At 35.3% G+C, this 18107-nt stretch overlaps 1 protein-coding gene and 1 long non-coding RNA gene across 5 annotated transcripts; both read left to right on the forward strand.

Annotated features, from left to right (window-relative positions):
* Positions 1 to 1161: 1161 nt before the first annotated feature.
* On the forward strand, positions 1162 to 16598 carry LOC114258169 (putative cyclic nucleotide-gated ion channel 5). 4 transcript variants are annotated; one of them, XM_028198067.2, is made up of 8 exons: positions 1162 to 1369; positions 4597 to 4683; positions 5878 to 6469; positions 6935 to 7147; positions 13048 to 13352; positions 13516 to 13627; positions 15057 to 15293; positions 15738 to 16598. In XM_028198067.2, the coding sequence occupies exons 2-8, from the start codon at positions 4625 to 4627 to the stop codon at positions 16431 to 16433; spliced, it is 2214 nt and encodes a 737-aa protein (XP_028053868.2). In that variant the 5' UTR covers positions 1162 to 1369; positions 4597 to 4624; the 3' UTR covers positions 16434 to 16598. The 4 variants fall into 4 exon arrangements, with proteins under 4 accessions (XP_028053868.2, XP_028053878.2, XP_028053861.2 ...); XM_028198060.2 differs by having other exon boundaries at positions 1211 to 1369; positions 4409 to 4683; XM_082924801.1 differs by having other exon boundaries at positions 1365 to 1522; positions 4409 to 4683.
* LOC145824613 (uncharacterized) lies at positions 13787 to 14463 on the forward strand. Its single transcript, XR_014366445.1, has 2 exons — positions 13787 to 13900; positions 13978 to 14463. It is a non-coding gene; the product is annotated as an uncharacterized LOC145824613 (long non-coding RNA).
* Positions 16599 to 18107: the final 1509 nt, after the last annotated feature.

Consider the following 18107-nt stretch of genomic DNA (forward strand, 5'->3'; position numbering starts at 1 on the left):
TTGAATTTTTTAAACATTTTTACACAAACCGTAACACAAGTTACAATCTAATTAAGATTAATAATTCATCTACGGGATCCAAAATCAATTTATGCAAAAACACAAAAATGTAGAGCAAATTCCAATCTAATTAAGCCTCCATTTGGGAAGTGGGTTGGTTTTTTATTTTTTTTGACTTTTTTAGCTATTTTATCCTGGGCTAAAAAACTTAGTTTAGGAAGAGTTTTTTAGCTTTTTGACTTTTTAAACTTTTTTTGTGAGAGAATAATTTAATGATTATGGGTTAGATGTGATATTTTGTTTGTTGTGACTAAAATAGCTTATTTTGTCTTTTGTGACTATTTTAGCCATAAACCAACTTACCAAATAACACCTTAGATTAATAATTCATCTATGAAATTTATTCAGTCTTAATATTGTCTTAATAATACTCTTTGGGTTTGTTTGGGATGTGAGTTAGTTTTTTGACTTTTTAGTTATTTTAACTTGAAATTAAAAAGTCTCGTTTGGGATAGACTTTTTAGGTTTTTTTGTTTTTTGTGAAAGAAAAAATGAAATGATTATGGATTGAATGTGATGTTTTGTTTTACAGGGCTAAAAAACTTATTTTATTTTTTTATAACTAAAATAGTCAAAAAATTAAAAAGCTCGGCATGCCAAACGGAGGCTTTCTGAGAAGAGTGTCATATGAGTTTTCAAAACAAAAAAACACTTACGGAGAAGAGTTTTATTTAAATAAATTTAGGTCTCGTTTGACAATATCATTTTTAACTTAAAAGTTAAAAAGTCATTAAAAAAAATTAAAAAACTAACAATCTATATTAAAAAGTCAAAAAAAAATTTTTCTCTCTACTTTTTAATATATTTTTTCATAAAAAAATTTAAAATTTATTCCAAATATATTAGTTTTTTACATTATATTTTAATTAAAAAGTTAAAAAATTAATAGAAAATCCTATTTCCAAATAAGATCTAGACTGAATAAATTCGATGGTGGTAGACACAGAAAAATTAAAAAGACAAAAATTTATAAATTTTAAATTTTTTATTAAATAAATAATTAAAAATCTCACGTAAATATAGAATTCATAAAATTACAATCCTATAGCCATGTAAGTTATTTAATTATTTATTTAATAGGAAACTTATATTCGCAATATAATCCAAAGCGTAGCGTAAGAAAGTAAAAACTGACGCAGTCCTTTTATCTGACTTTGGTTTTTCCCAACCGTGCCTGGCAGAACATTTATGACTTTTTGACCACTTTTGTTTTCTTTTATTCTCTCTCTCTCTCCTGTCTCTTTCCCAACATGTCATAGTGCTCTCTCTCTCTCTCCATCGCTTCCTCCGAAGACTTCAATTTCTCTCTGTAAGTTCGTCTCCGATCTTCTCTCCTCTCTCCCCCGCCTAATCTCATTTATCTCAAATCATTCATACAATACATACATATATAATTATGTAAATTTGTTGTGTATGATAAATGCGAGATTTTTTTTTTTAATGTAATTGAAGTTTGAATTTGGTGAGCTATTGATTTGTACAAACTACTTTTGCTTGTAATAGTCAGTTACTGTTGTTACTGTTTATTCACCATGAGATGGGATGATTTGGGTTTTTGTAGATTCTAAGAGGGGTTTAATTTGATCATGAGAGAGAGTCAATGGATCTATTTTAGGCTTTTTATTGTTACCTTTGTGAGATGTTAAATTGCAACCTAAAGTGTTGATTTTAATGCTTGTAACAATGGTTGCATCTTCTAATTATTAAAGTCCACTGATGTGGAGAAGAACATAGTCATCAAATAAATGGACAGTTTAAAATCAAGAAAGGTAATGAATTTTGTCAGAAACACATACATATGCACAAGAAAGGTAATGAAATCTTCATGCTTTTTGATTTTTTTTTTTTTAAAATAAAAATATTCCAACAATAGCTTAGCCAACTATGTATTCTCTGAGAATAATTCTACAGATACTAACAATTTACTAAAAATACAAGAGGCCAAAGTAGAAGTTTTAGTACATGTAGCATTACTCATTTTCCAAAGTCAAATGTCTATGTTCTATTTGTGTTTTGGTATGTGAGCATCTCATTACCAAAATAAAAATTAAAAAAAATCAAATGGCCATTTATAGAGTCGAGTGGAGAGAAAAATTCATGCTGCCAACTCCATTTGATGAGACTTAATAAAAACCCTTAAAAGGACAAAACTCGCAAGGCAAAGCCTCTTAGCTCCATGACATAACTACAAAGTCCATGTGTACCTAGACTCTATAAAATAAACTCTCACAACCCGAGAGCCCAGGTCAATAAATAGTTGACCTAACAACTTGAGACGTCAAGTGAAACTAGGTTATCATGAGCATTACTATGAATTTTTTATTATACTTCCTCATATCGGTATTCAATATTAGCAGCACTAGAAGGATTCTTCCCTCGAGCCTCTTCAAGTCATGGATTTTCTCTTAGTTTTATTTGTTGTCTTTTCTAGAGGCGACTTTGTCTTCACATTCAAACATTGCTAGGAAAGAATGAAGAATTCCAAACATATAAGTGTTCATACTTCGGGGGCACGTTGGTCATGCCCTCTTCAAGAACAATATTCTTTCCGGTATTCCTAGTTGTTGAAACATCCACCCATTCGCTTCCTATTCACCTTTTCCTTTGGCCTCCATTCTTGCTTGATTGTACTAGGAAGATTTGAAGAGGAAGGGCAAATATTTTGAGAGTGCCCATATAATTTGCAAGTAACACACCTCTTAGGCTCCATGAAGTTTCTACCCTAATCTTGTAGGGGTCATCATAGCCTTGATCAAGCTTCAAAGATTTGGAAATATCATAGGCTATGAAGCACGGGTACTCAAAAAATAGTGCCGTACGAGTACTGGGTACTTACCGGGTGCGGGTGCGGGTACGCGTACTGGGTACGGCAAAAGAGGGTCCGGTACGTTTGGTTCATTTGGGTACGGCATGGGTACGCCACGGGTACGGCGTGGGTACGAAAGGGCTTTTTTTTTTTTCTTTTTTTTTTTTTCCTTGCCCTTGCAGATCAGCAATTATTTTTATTATTTTTTATTTTTTTTTGGTGCCCTTGCAGATCAGTAATTTTGATATTTCTCTGCTGTCCTGTCTGTATAAATTGTATAAGCATATCAGCAAATGATTTTGATGTTTTTAAAAAGCAATTTGAACCAAAAAAAATAACAAGGCCCATAAAGGATAGTTCTGTGTATGACTATGCATTATGCTTTTGATTCAGATCCTCCTAGAATTTCTTTATAAAATCTTTAATCATAACAAACTTTTAAAGTTTATGCACAAAACATTAAAAATTGATACTGTATTAGTTGATTAGTAGTGGTTGGGAATGATGCAATTTTATGTATTATGCAAATTGCAATTGACAACCTGTCCTAATTGAGAATTTTTTTCCCTTTACTGTTGGCGATTAACTTTAAATCTTTCTTTGGTCTCCTGTTATTTCTTTGGTCTCACCCTATAAAAATAGCAAATTGATGAGCAAAAAGAAAGATTTTAAAAATAAATTATGATCACAAATTCACAGTGTATGTTAAAGTGAGAGATTTCACAAACATTATTTTTAATGCTTAATAGTTTTAAATTATAGGAAAATGAGTAGTTCTTTTTTTAATTGTCATATATAATTTTAATTTGTAGGCTGGATCCTTTAATCATAATTATATTTATAAAAAAAAAAAAAACAATATCGACGTACCGCAACCGTACCCGTATCGTACTTTTTTTGAGTTTTGCCGAATCGGCGTATCCGCACTCGTACCTGTACCGTACTCGTACTCGCACCCGTGCTTCCTTGATCATAGGAGGCTTGAATTTCGACCTAGATACAAGCAAAAGAAAGCCTTTTTTTTGTTTTAGTATCCAAATCCAAATATAAAGGCTTTCCAATAGTGCTAGCCACAAAGCTCAATTCTTCCATTGTCCATAATTCTAATGGCATGTTTTACAAACTAACCCAAAGGGGGACACTAGAGAATTCTTTCTTTTGTAAGTGTACCCCCCGGGTACCACCTCTTAATGATGAGAAGTTTTCCTCCGGAGTGGTATGGGCCATTGTTATATAATGTGTATTTAGTTTATTGTTTTTAATTCAACGATGAGACCGTTCATCTCTTTGCAATGCATACTATAGTGAAACTCAAAGTACTCCATTTAATGTAGAAGTAACTTGCAACTCCCTTTTTCAACCTGCAAATTGCAGTTGTTGGGTCATATCAACATAATTAGAGTAGCGAAGCATACATCCTTCCTGTACTCCAGTTTTGAATCAGCGTGAAATTTTGTTTTTGTCTGATAAATTATTTTGTTGATGTGGATTATATGTTAACCCTTTTTTCTCATTGTGAACAACTTTCTGATGGTTTATCAGTTCAAAACATGAGCTTAGCTTCCTGTCCAGAAACTACACAAGCAACATAGTCTATAGAAGCCTAAATTCCAGCCTTGAAGTAAAAGAAGAAAAGGAAAAAAGAAGTCTAGTTTTTTTGGCCATAAAGTTGATGACATCTGAGCGTCATTTAAATTTTTCAGTAACTTACCCTTTTTCGCTGGATGCAGCTAGTATTTATGTAATTGTTTGTGCAAAATGTTCGATTGTGGTTTGAAGTCACAATACATGGGTGGCCAGCAAGAGAAATTTGTAAGGTACCATATATTTGTTCCTTCTAGCTTTTCTATACAATACAAGTTTATTCTTTTATTTGATTTTCTAGTGAGCGATTTTTCACAAAAGGCCTCTAGATTCAAAATTGCATCTGTATTTGGTTCCTTGGGCCGAATTTGTACGTGTTTCATTGACTTCTTGTAGCTGCTCTTAAGTAGTTAATTATTCAAGAAGGATAAGGATTCTGGATTCAAACATGAAATGCTTCTACGGTTTTCATTTATCTGAGTTATGCAATTTTAGAATTGCATTGAGTTATCTAAATAGGTCTCACCACTCATAAGGAGGCAGTATGGGTGCTAAAGATCAATGATTAAGGAAAAGGGAGAAAATTCAAATCTTTTGCCTTTTCTCTAATATATGGTACTATTGCTTCTTTTCTAAAATCTTTCGCCCAAGGGTCATTATATGTATCAAAAAACAGAACTATTTCCTATGAAATTTCGTACTCCATGGTGCCTACAAAATTCAAAAGAACCTCTAGCAAGGGTCAGCTCTCTCCAACTCTTTAAGTTTATTATGATCATGGAAAAATACTCTTCATACAGTATAAAGATCTCTTAAAGTCCCCAACGCTGTTTGGTGGGGTGGCATAGTATACAGTGTGGTAGATAGATATAATAGTTTGACTTTGTCATGCATTCAAGAGTGCCTTAGCTTCCTTGGTAGATATTGGGAGGCAAGGGGGGTGCATCGTCGAATCTTCTCCTCTTTTCTTGGTCATCATTGACTTGGTTGGGGTACCCCTCGTTTGCGTATTCACCCAAAATATGAATTTCAGGTATCTTCGGGAAATATGTTGGTTTTGGGCAGAGGATATGAATGAATGCTCACATGGGCTTGCTATTTTGTTTATTTATTTCACTTATCATTAACTGTAATTGTGTCTCACCATTCACAGCCATTAAAATGCTGGTAAATGCATATTTGCTAGAAAATTGGCAAGACTTCATTCAGTGACTGGAGATTTGTGGAAAAATTTTTTTTTGCTCTATTTCAATACTTCTTTCTTAAGTAGAGGCACAACAATTTACATATTTTCACGTGAAAATTTTCATTTCCTCTCTTGCTACTGATGAAAACATCAAGGGTTGTTGATTCCTAACTGCATGTGTTCTTTTTTGAGTGCTTCAGGAAATGGCATCTAATATTCTGTATATTGGTTTTGTTTTTAGGTTGGATGACTTGGACTCTAGATTATCTTCTCCTTCTGCTTCAGTCGGAATGAACAAATGTGGATTTGGCATCGAGGATTTAACACGCAAAAGGCATGCAGCTAATACCCCATCAAAGTCTTTTAAGATAGGAATGAGAAAAGGATCTGAGGGACTTAAGTCCATTGGTCGATCACTTAAATTTGGGGTTTCTCGGGCAGTGTTTCCAGAAGATCTTAAAGTGTCAGAGAAGAAGATATTTGATCCTCAAGATAAATTTCTTCAGTGTTGGAATAAACTGTTTGTTGTATCATGTATTCTGGCAGTATCTGTGGATCCTCTGTTTTTTTATCTTCCAGTTTTCAGTCAGTCATCTGAGTCAGACTGTCTGGATATAGATCGAAAGTTAGCAATCATAGGTACAACACTCCGAACAATAATTGATGTTTTCTACCTTATTCACATGGCACTACAATTCAGAACAGCTTACATTGCCCCATCATCTCGGGTTTTTGGACGAGGTGAACTTGTGATAGATCCTCGGCAAATAGCTAAGCGATATCTACGGTGCTATTTTATAATCGATTTTCTTGCAATTCTTCCCCTACCACAGGTCTGGAGTTCTCTTTAATTTTTTGTATCATTTTTTAAAAATCCTTTTCCCTTTCAGGCTACATGATTTCCCTGTTCAATGCTTTTCAAATAATTAGTTAGTTTTAATGCGTGGTTATTTCAGTAATGGGCATCTTTAATCTTACTAAAAGAAATATGAAACTCTCTTCTTGAGGATAATAGTCACGTCAAATTCAATTTCACTGCAAATTTGACTTTGGTGAAGTGAAAATGCTTGAGGATGCTTACGGAAACAGACATCAATATTCATAGATAAAGCATATACTGTTGTCATTTGATTAGGAACAGTTGGGTTAAATTCAACTTCACTGAAAATATGAGACTATGGTGATGTCAAAAGGCTGCATTAAATTTAGCTACATTGGTGTCTTACATATAACTAGCTGGTTTTCTATGTGTAAGGATTTGTCAGGACTAGTTTATCATTATTTTTCAATTTGTGCAGATTGTAGTCTGGAGTTTTCTGCAGAGATCAAAAGGTTCAGATGTACTGGCTACGAAACAAGCCTTGCTTTTTATTATCTTGCTTCAGTATATTCCTCGATTTGTCCGCATCCTACCTCTGACTTCTGAACTGAAAAGGACGTCGGGTGTCTTTGCTGAAACTGCATGGGCTGGTGCTGTATACTATTTGCTTTTATACATGCTTGCTAGTCATGTAAGCAACTCTTCAAGTCAGGATGCCTTATTTCATTGTTAGCTATTTTTTCCACTCATGCTTTCAATAAATGACATCAAAAATCAAAAGAATATGGTTTGGAGATGTTTCATTATTATTATTTTTTTTTACTTCTCAGAAAAATAAATAATTGAAATATCTCCAAAATATATTCATTTCTGATTAGGTTCATAAGTATCCGTTTGAAGCATGAATATTCTCAATTTTTCTGGAACTCTGCTATTAAATTTGTTGGAAGCATGAATTTTGTCTTAGTGACAACCCCTGATGAGAGGCCACGGCCACAGTTATTTGAACACTGCATTGTCTTTACTTCTGTTTACTTGTATCAACAATAAACACAAATGTAGTACTACAGTGTTATTTTAGAGAGACTATATAATGACTCTCTCTTAATTGAAGAGGAGACCAGATGGAGATCTTTCACTTTCACACTGCACAGTTTTCAGTTACCCAGGAAAGAGGCTTCTATCATAAGCCTCCACAAATTCTACCACCTTGGTTGGTGGGTTTGGGTTGAGGTTTCCAATTATAATCCTCAATTCTACTTGAAATGGGACCCATGAGTGATAGTAGGACATTGTTCATGCATAAAGTCTAAGCTTCAACCAACCTTTATCTTGTATTTAGAGCACAACTGCAGCCTTGTATGGCTGTGGTGGCATTCACTTATTGATTAGTTATGTCTTAGCGCAAAATATTTAGTTGATTGTGGAAATATGTGTCATAATTATTAGAAGCAAGTTGTCAATTGATCGTTGCTATGCCAATTTGTAAGTTAGCCAATTCAGCTATAGCCTATAGGTTGATTCGGTTGATCCATTCCGTTCATAAAATTTTGTATACCTACTATTACACTATGTAGCATAGACACAAACACGGGACATGGATACGACATGACATGGACATGTTGACACGACAAATTTAAAAAAATGGACATGGTTAGGACATGCCACAAAATTAATTAAATTTTGTATCTAATTTTCTTACCTAAATCAATAGTTAAAATTAGACAAACTAGCGAACATATGTAATTGCAACATCTCCCTCATCCTTTTAAAGCCATCTGCTTATACATTTTTTATTTTTTAAGAAGTATACATTACATATTCTTAAGAATTATACTTTTTTAAGGATATAAGATATATATATATATATATATGTCAAATTCTCAAACTTTGGAAATCACGCATTAGCAAAAATCCAAAAAGTGTTGGTCTCATGTTTATGTTTTAGTAATAGACATGGCAAAGTGACGGACACATTGCAAAATGAGGGTCGGACACATGTTCGAAATGAAGATTTTTATTTGTAATTGTGGACACAAAAACAAGAGTATCAGACACTTGTCCGAGAATGTTTTATGAGCTTGGATAGTCTGATTTGTAACATCGTTTGATTGTTTACTAATTCACATCTACAGGAATAGGAACAATTTTTTTTTTTTTTTGATCAGCAACAAAAGAATAATTTTATTAAAATGGAGAAAAAAGAGATACAAAGGAGGACAAGAAGTCCTCCATAGTGAAAACAAAAAAAATCTACAAATGGCATACGTACTTCCAAGCGCTAGAAATCTAAAAAAGTAGAATTGCCTTAAATGGGGGAGCAACTAATGCCCAAAAAGATGTAAGAAATCTGATTTTCTCCCACATCAAAGTTACGTCAGCATTTTTGTCCTCGAAGATCCTCGCATTCCTTTCCAACCATATAACTCAAAAAAGAGCGAAAATTGCACAAAGCCCCAACACCTTTGCTAATTTATTTAGGCCTAAGAATCAAAAGTCAATAGAGAGCATTGAACTGCATGATTCAGGAGCCACCCAAGCAAAGCCACCCCAAGCAAAAAACTGCTGCTACAAACCTTTTGCCACTAAACAGTGCAAAAAAAGATTCAAACTCTCCCCCTCTCCTTTACACATAATGCACCATTGAGGAGAAAGTTGGCAATTAGGCCTCCTCTTTTGAAGGAACTCATTGGCCAAAATGCTTCCATGAACCTTAGTTGCAGGAATCGTGCAACTAGGTGACGAATCTTCGTAAGAAACGCGATTCTACGTTTCTTAGAAAGAATAGTGTAAGAATCGTGCGATCTTATCCAAGATGGGATCGTTGGTGGCTATGAACAAAAACCCTAGCCTATTGGTCGACAAAGAGAGAGGAGAAAGAAGGTGAAGAAGAACTTGAACATGTTGAAGCTCAAGAGGGTGAAGTTGAAGTCCTAGATCAAGGTATGTCCTTCTTTGCTTCGTTTTTCTTCTGCTTTCATCGCTTCGAAAGTCCTCTCTCTCTCTCACTCTGTGCACTTTTCGTCTCTCTATCGCAATTCGTCTCTCTCTCTCTCTCTCTCGCAGATCGTCTCTCTCTCTCTGTTTTTCGTCGTCTCCCCCTCTGCTTTTCCCTCTCTGTTCTTGCTGATCATCTCCTTTGCCTTTGTCTTTGCCTTCTCTCTCTCTGTGGCCTTCTCACGATATATATAAGTAATATATATATATACAATAAAACATATATAATCTTTATATAAATATATATATATATGAGTATATATTATACATATTAATAAAAAAAACACAAATACATATATGTAAAATATAATAAATAAATAAAATAATTAGTGTGTATTAAATAAAAATATTTATAAAAAAACTTCTAATGCGTATTAAAAAATATATATATATATATATATATATATATTACCGCTCCTAGAGGCGCTCCCAACCTAAGAAACTCCTATTGGCTCACGATTCCTCGCTCCCGTTCCTGATCCCACCCGCGCTCCTGCTTCGTGCAACTAAGCCATGAACCAAAAACCATATTAAAAAAAAACTTCACTTTGAGAGGTGCAAAAGACTTCCAGTTTCTTTTGTGAAGGAAAAAAAATGGAATATTTGGCTTTTCAGTGATTTTTTCAAAGGACTTACAAGAAAATACACCGGTAGTATGCAAAAGCCAAACCAATGACAAATGATCAATGTGAGACAACGAGGCTAAATCATCAGCCACTTTGTTAGTAAGATTTCTAACAAAGCTAAGATTCCATGCAATTGTAACCAAACTAGAGCAAACCTATAAAGACCTGAGAAATCACTAGCAAAAGAAGAATTTTCAACTCAAATATCCTCCCAAAACCGAATTGACTCCCCATTTTCCACCCTTAAAGATAGAAATCTAGAGAAAAGAAGGCAGACATGAGATATCGACTTTCAAGGAGAACGACAATTACCCTTCAAAACCACATTGACCTACCATCAATACGAACCCCATACTTGCTCTTAATAATAGAATGCCATAATGAGTCACTCTCTAGACGGAATCTCCATAGCCATTTTCCGAGAAGGGCTAGATTTCTAACTACAATGTTCCCTAGGCAAGCCCCCCTTTATCCTTAGATAACGAGATTGTCTCCCATATCACCAAATGCATCTTTTTTCCCTCATCCTTTCCTTTCCATTCCATAAAAAACCTCTCATTGGGCTCTCAATAGATTTAGCAATACTAACCGGTACCTTGAAAAGGGACAAAAAATAAACGGGAATACCTCTTAAAATAGATGGGATCAACGTGTACCTTCCTTCCTTTGAAAGCAAAGCTATTTTCTAACCCTCCAACCTCTTGCCTAACTTATCCACCACTGCTACAATGTTCCCTAATGCAAGCTCCCTTTTATCCTTAGATAACGAGGCTGTCTCCCATCTCACCAAATGCATCTTTCTCCCTCATTCTTTCCTTTCCATAAAAAATCCCTCATTAGGCTCTCAATAGTTTTAGCAATCCTAACCAGTACCTTTAAAAGGGACAAAAAATAAATGGGAATACTGCTTGAAATAGATGGGATCAACATGTACCTTCCTTCCTTTGAAAGCAAAGCTCTTTTCTAACCCTCCAACCTCTTGCGTAACTTATTCACCACCGGTGCTCAAAAAGATTCACTTCTAGGATTATCCCCGAGAGGTAGCCCTAAATATTTCATGGGTAATTTCTCAGTGGAACACTCTAGGATTTTTGCCAAACCTTGAATTTTGCTTTGTTGCAAGTTAATGCCCACAATACTACTCTTGCTCAAATTTACTTTAAGACCCAAGACCATCTAAAAAATCCTTAAAAGTAATAAAATGCACCTCACCCTACTCTCCTCCTTTAATGAAAAAAAATATGGTGTCATATGCAAATTGATAGCGCCGCGTGGAGAAGAAGAATTTATGTAGCCGACCCCATTTGACGGGACTTAAGGTTTGGTTTGGTTTGGTTATGCAAATTGAAGGTGGGAAATACATACTCTATCTCTCCCAGCCACAAATCCATCTACGAGATCTAACTCTCTTGCCCTATCAACCAATCTACCCAAAACATCCGCTAGCAGGATAAAAAGGAAAGGGGACCATGGATTGCCTTGCCTTAGACCCCTTGTGGCCTTGAAGAATTTCCCTCTTTCCCATTAACTATGATTGACATATTGCATGTTGACAAACAGCCCCAAATCCATCTCCTCCACCTCTCTCCAAAGCCCTTTCTAGACATTATAAAATCCAAAAAGCGCCAATCCACATGTTTATAAGCTTTTTTAAAGTCAGCCTTAAAAACAATACCTTCCTTCTTCAAAACTCTATACTCCTCTGCTGCTTCATTTGCTACCAAAACTACATCCAAAATCTAACAACCCCTTACAAAAGCTCCTTACACCGTAGAAATGGTCTTTGCCAAAGTCATTCCAAGTCTCTTTCATAAAATCTTTCCCCAAATCTTGTAGAGTGACGAAACAAGGCTTATGGGTCTGAAATCACTTATCTTAATTGAAAACTCTTTTTTGGGAATCAAACATATAAATGATGCATTTGTGCTCAAATTAAAAATCCTCTTTCATGAAATTCTGCAAAGACTCTCACCAGATTACCTTTCACCACCTCCCAACAATCTTGAAAAAGCGCCATAGAAAAACTATCTAGCCCTAGAGCTTTATCTCTTTCACAGTTAAAAACTGCTTCTTTAATTTCCTCCTCAAAAGGCCTTTCCACCCACCTAGCTAATGCCTCATCAATCAGCGTCCATTCAAGGCCCTCAATCCCAGGTTTGGCTGTGGCATAATGATCCTGTCAATAGTTAGTTACAAAATTTTCGTGTTATGTGAAGTCTTTCAATTATTAGGTGGTGCTGATGAACACGTGCTATTCATGTCATAAATGTCATACTTGTCATATGTTTTTTTTTTTTGGCAAAATTGTGAATGCTGATTGTTTAGTTATACCCCTTGTTATTTATAAAAGTATTTTCTTAGTTTTGACATATTTTTTTTACTTCACAAAGTTCATTATCTTTTCCCCTTCTTTTCATTCATGTTGATTATATTTCCAAGTTCACTTAAACATTTAGTGGTCTAAAGATTGTCTACAGCATTTTCTGGTGTTGTTATTGTCCGATTTCTTGAATATATATATATATATATATGTATTAATGTGACACAAATTCCAGCCGTTGTTGGGAGAGCAACTTTAGAAAGGCACCAACTTTGTATAGCACCTTTAAGCTAAAGTTTGTGAATGAGATGGCCATAATTATCAACATATTTTTGTCTTCACACGCACACAGGATGGGTTCTTTCATCTGACGATTCTGGTGGTATTTGGATAGCTTTTCTGGGTGCTCTTTTAGATAGGAGTCAAAAGTTGCCATGAGTTTATCAATAATCCCCAGGATGTCATAATCATCTCTTCTCTGGCATTCCTGTAAAAGTACAATTATATACTGTTATAACTCAGTGCTCTTTCACTGCTTTAATCGTTGCATTGTTTCTCCAAATTATTTTATTTATCATTTCTCATATCTTTAGTTATTCTGCAATAAAATTGATGCACATTTCTTTTTATTGGATGGAACTTTTGCAGATAGTTGGGTCATTCTGGTACTTATTATCCGTAGAACGTAATGATACATGCTTGCAGAGGGCTTGCAAAAATAATACTACATGCAATGTGAATTTTTTGTATTGTGGCAACCAGTACATGGAAGGTTACCGTGCCTGGCAGAGCATCAGTGATTCAGTTCTTGGTCCTGCTTGCACTGTAGATGGTGATTCACCACCATTTGATTTTGGAATCTTCAAACAGGCCTTGTCATCTGGCATTGTCTCATCCAGGAATTTCCTTTCTAAATACTGTTACTGTCTGTGGTGGGGACTGCAGAATTTGAGGTGATTTAACTTGACAGATTTTATCACTTGACTAATTAAAAAATAAATTTTATTTTTTTTCTTCCCCTTGTCTGCATCCTGCAATAATTAGATCTGATTATGTCTAACATGTTTGAATCTCTAAGAATCACTGTTTAGTTACCTTTTCTTTTGTTTTCTACAGTACACTTGGCCAGGGACTTCAAACCAGCACTTATCCTGGAGAGTCTATATTCTCCATAGCACTGGCCATATTTGGGCTCATCCTCTTTGCTTTATTGATTGGCAACATGCAGGTAAAATCAGAACTTCCATGTTTCTCCCTGGTGGCTATGTATTTGTTAAACCAAAGTGTTTTCTTTCTTCATTCATACACGTTTTTCACTGATTACAGTAAATCATTTTCCCTTTTTCGTTTCGAAATTAATACCTGGAATTTAATCGAGGTAATCCAGTACATGAGAAACTTATAGTAGCACCATGCCTTGTTCGACTTTTTGAGGATAACCTTTGGCCAAACTTATCTGCCACTGGTATTTTTCAAAATTCAGAAGTTATGTATCTTTCAGGTAAAAATTACTTTCAGAATCTTTATTGTTTATCCCAACTGTTCTTCTGATCCATGCAAATGAGCATGGACCAACAGATGGAGCGTGGATCAACAAATTCATCAATTAAAGATGATTCAAAAGCACTATGCTTAATGCAGAAGTAGCCCTCCACATTTAAAATGCAATTTGGACAAAGCTCAGAGTTAGAGATCATTATATTGGAATGGGGCACCTGTAGTTAGAAGTTTTGTCTAAGACTGGGTCAGGTGAAGTGGACTGCAAAATTTGGACTTAATCTTGCAAGGTTTTGGTCATTTATTATTAGAATATTCGGGGTGTAAAGAGCTTCCATGGTAAGACCAGTAGATTTAGAATACATGGAGTATTAGATCAAAGAACCAAGGGGATGACCTCATGGGAAATATTTGCTTGTTCTGGTCAGTGTGGAAGGCTGGGGTTAGAGGCATTTGTTCTTAGTTTTGCTTAATAATTGGAGTAGAAATGGGAATGTGTTGTTTCTAGGAGTCCAATCAGTTGTAAGTCTAGTGGTTTGTTTTATCTTATGAATATAAAAGGAGTTGGAGGAATTATTTTTGTTGCTATTGAATTTCAAGGCATTGCTATACCACAAATAACTTTTTGAAATGGAGAGATCCTTCCATCATTTCCTAGAGCAAAGACTGGATGAGGTTCCTTCATTTTCAAAGATCTACAATCTCCATAGGCTATCTATTTTCCTGATGGCACGATAATGGAAGTATCACCATTGCATCAAACTGCTGCTTTAGAAGTTTCCATATCCATGAACCTATCAAAAGTCAATGTGAAGGCGGTCATATATTCCTATTGTAGTTACAGGATTCTGGAAGAATTGGATGATAGAGCCTTGGTAATTCAAACCCTTCCTATACTGTTCGTGCTTCCAACCAATTCTGTAATTTTTGAATTCTTGCAATTGCTAAAAAATTTGCATTTCTAGCCAAAAGGGAATCTTTCTATGGTAAAAGTGAATCTATTTCCTACCTCTACATATGACTAATTAACCTTGCAAAGTATCACTAATGATATGCTGTTGGTTGGTTTCTTACCATGTAGGAAAAAGAAATTTTAGCATCTGAAGTACAATGTGTTAGTAACTTTGTGTTCACATTATGGTTGCTGTCTATTATTGCAGACATATCTTCAGTCTCTTACTATTCGACTCGAGGAGATGAGAGTCAAAAGACGTGACTCAGAGCAGTGGATGCATCATCGCTTGCTTCCACAAGATCTCAGGGAACGAGTAAGGCGCTATGATCAGTACAAGTGGTTGGAAACACGTGGAGTGGATGAAGAGAACTTGGTTCAGAGTCTACCCAAGGATCTTAGAAGGGACATCAAACGACATCTCTGTCTGGCTTTGGTGAAAAGGGTAATTTCCTTTTTCTCTACAGAGTTTGCTTCTGGTGTTTGTAGCCATTTGTGTCTATGATAGTTTTACCATGATCATGTATTTTTTATTTAAAAATAAATAAAAAATTGTTAAGTTTACACGATATGAAGTGGTTGGGAAGTTTAGGCCTTTTACTATTTCTGAATGTAATGAAATACTTGCATGTTTTTTATTATGCCAGAAAATGAATTACAGAAATGCAGACAATCCATTCGAAAGAATTCCTTAATGTGTGTCTTTTTGGCGTTTTCTGCTCAAATTCATGAAAGCTATATTAGAATTATAATCGCCAAACATGCAATTTCCATCTCATCCTGTACCTTTTTAGTTGTAGAATAATAGTTTCCTCTGCTTGCCATGCAATTCCCAAATATAATTTAAAATTTTGTGTTTATACCAAACTCCGTCTTTGTGGAATTGCAGGTTCCGCTGTTTGAGAATATGGACGAAAGGTTGCTTGATGCCATCTGTGAGCGACTGAAACCATGTTTATACACAGAAAATACGTATATAGTCCGAGAAGGAGATCCAGTTGATGAGATGCTTTTCATCATCCGTGGCCGCCTCGAGAGCGTGACCACCGATGGTGGAAGAAGTGGATTTTTCAATCGTAGTTTTCTAAAAGGAGGTGATTTCTGTGGAGAGGAGCTTCTGACATGGGCACTTGACCCTAAATCCGGTTCTAACCTACCATCTTCAACTCGAACGGTGAGGGCTTTGACAGAGGTGGAGGCATTTGCCTTAATAGCTGAAGAGTTAAAATTCGTGGCGAGTCAGTTCAGGCGACTCCACAGTAAACAAGTTCAACACACATTTCGTTTTTACTCACAGCAGTGGAGGACGTGGGCCGCTTGCTTTATCCAAGCTGCGTGGCGGCGATATTCGAAGCGGAAAACAATGGAACTTCGTCGAAAGGAGGAGGAGGAAGCAGAAGGGTTGGCAGGGGCAAGCGGCCGTGGTGGTGGTGGTTCATATAGCCTCGGTGCCACCTTCTTGGCTTCTAAATTCGCAGCGAATGCTCTTCGTGGGGTCCACCGAAACCGGAATCTTAAGAGTGCAAGGGAGTTGGTGAAACTACAGAAGCCACCGGAGCCCGATTTCACTGCCGATGCAGAGTAAGTTTGTATTCTGAGGACTCTTTTAAATTTGATGACTGACTATTTTTTGTTGATTGCACTTGCTTTTAGGGTAAAGAAAAATGTATCATTTACTCGTATCGTGGTGGTTTCGATGGTTGCAAAAACAAGTTGTATAACTGTATATGCATGTCTTGTTGGTGCTTTATTTTTCGTCTTACATTTTGCATGAACATCGAGAGTCGTAAAGTCTTTCAGTAGTTTCAATTTACACTTCGTTGTGGGAGAAAATATTTTTCAATGTATTTTTTTTTTTTGGGTAGAAAATGTTTTTTCGGTATATGGTTGCTACCTTGGTTGTCAGTGGTGGCAGTGGTAGTGGTGGCATTGTTAAAAAAGTGAAACATTTTTTGTTCAGTTGATTGCGACAAACGTGTTTTTGTTGATTTTCGTTTGTCACATACGAAACGTTAGAAAATGTCGGAAACAATTGAATGGAGATTTAGGCTTAGTTTGGCATAATTTAAAAAAATTAAAAAGTCACTATCTTATTTAAATCACATTATTTTATTTAAATCATACCATTTCTTTACTACATTATTTCAAACCCAATTCATATTTTATGTGTTTTTTGTAAAAAGTTAAAAAGTATACTTATTTAGATCATTTCAATTAACTCCATGTAACTACAAGATCTTTAAGCTGGTCTATGGTTAGAACCTTTCTACAAACAAAAAATTAGTAATTCAGTGGATTCAAAACTTATATAGTGGTATTTTTGTTTTTTGTTTTTTTTCAGTTATTCAATCGTGCATATACTAACTATTCATACAAGATAATAGACAGTGGAAAACACCCAATCGTGGACATAAAAAGTTAAATTCACTATAAATCACAAGTTACAAGACTTGAGACGAAACCCTTGCCTAATTAACCTAACTCTTACAGTCTCGCGGATCTCGTTGCTAGCTTTCTACTCTATGTGATTACGATCCTCCTAAACCCTCTTGATTCAATATCACACCATGAAACTCCTCGCGGCTCTGCTACTCAACGGCCAACGGTAGGATGTGTCAAACAATGACAAGTGGGGTTTTGTGCAATAAATAAAAATAAAAACTCAATCTAGAACACTATTTGTACTGAAGAAACTTAAGTTTATGATTGACAACTCATGGATTTCTAAGCTTCTGGTGAAGAAGTTGAGTAGAAGCGGTGGAGCGCGCTTTAGATGTAGCTCTCAGGAGTTTTGTGGGCAAACCTCCGCTCGACCACTACTCAAGCATGCTTCAAGCAAAGCTCATAACATCTCTACAAAAACACCCCTTCGCTCGAGTGCTCTTCAGCACACATTGTTTCTTGTTTCTTGTTTTGAGACATGTTTTCAATATAGAAATAAACTCGATTCAAACTAAGTCAATTTTGTGTAATTCTAAAACCTCACTTCCTAGAACTAATGCAAGTGCTTGTGCAAATATACTAGTGTGAGTAATGGAGCGAATATGTGTTCGTCTTCAAGTTGCCACTCTTAAGATATCTATCATTTCCTAGTTATCCTTACAACCAAAGACTAAATAATTACTTTAATGTTGTGTTTGAATATTAAATTTGTAGAGAACAAAGAAAAGATACGAATAGAAAATAATGTAAAAGGAGATAATTTTGTTCTCTTTTTTTGGTTAGGCTAGGAACTTGAAGGGAAAAAAATAGATATTAA

This window comes from Camellia sinensis, chromosome 4, assembly GCF_055761805.1.
Source record: "Camellia sinensis isolate YWXY chromosome 4, ASM5576180v1, whole genome shotgun sequence".
NCBI classification, from domain to species: Eukaryota; Viridiplantae; Streptophyta; class Magnoliopsida; order Ericales; family Theaceae; genus Camellia; species Camellia sinensis.

Coding starts and splice junctions, on each gene's coding strand:
- LOC114258169 (XM_028198067.2), top strand. CDS start 4,625: ATGTTCGATTGTGGTTTGAAGTCACAATACATGGGTGGCCAGCAAGAG. Junction 4,684..5,877: donor CAGCAAGAGAAATTTGTAAG/GTACCATATATT, acceptor TTTTGTTTTTAG/GTTGGATGACTTGGACTCTA. Junction 15,294..15,737: donor GTCTGGCTTTGGTGAAAAGG/GTAATTTCCTTT, acceptor GTGGAATTGCAG/GTTCCGCTGTTTGAGAATAT.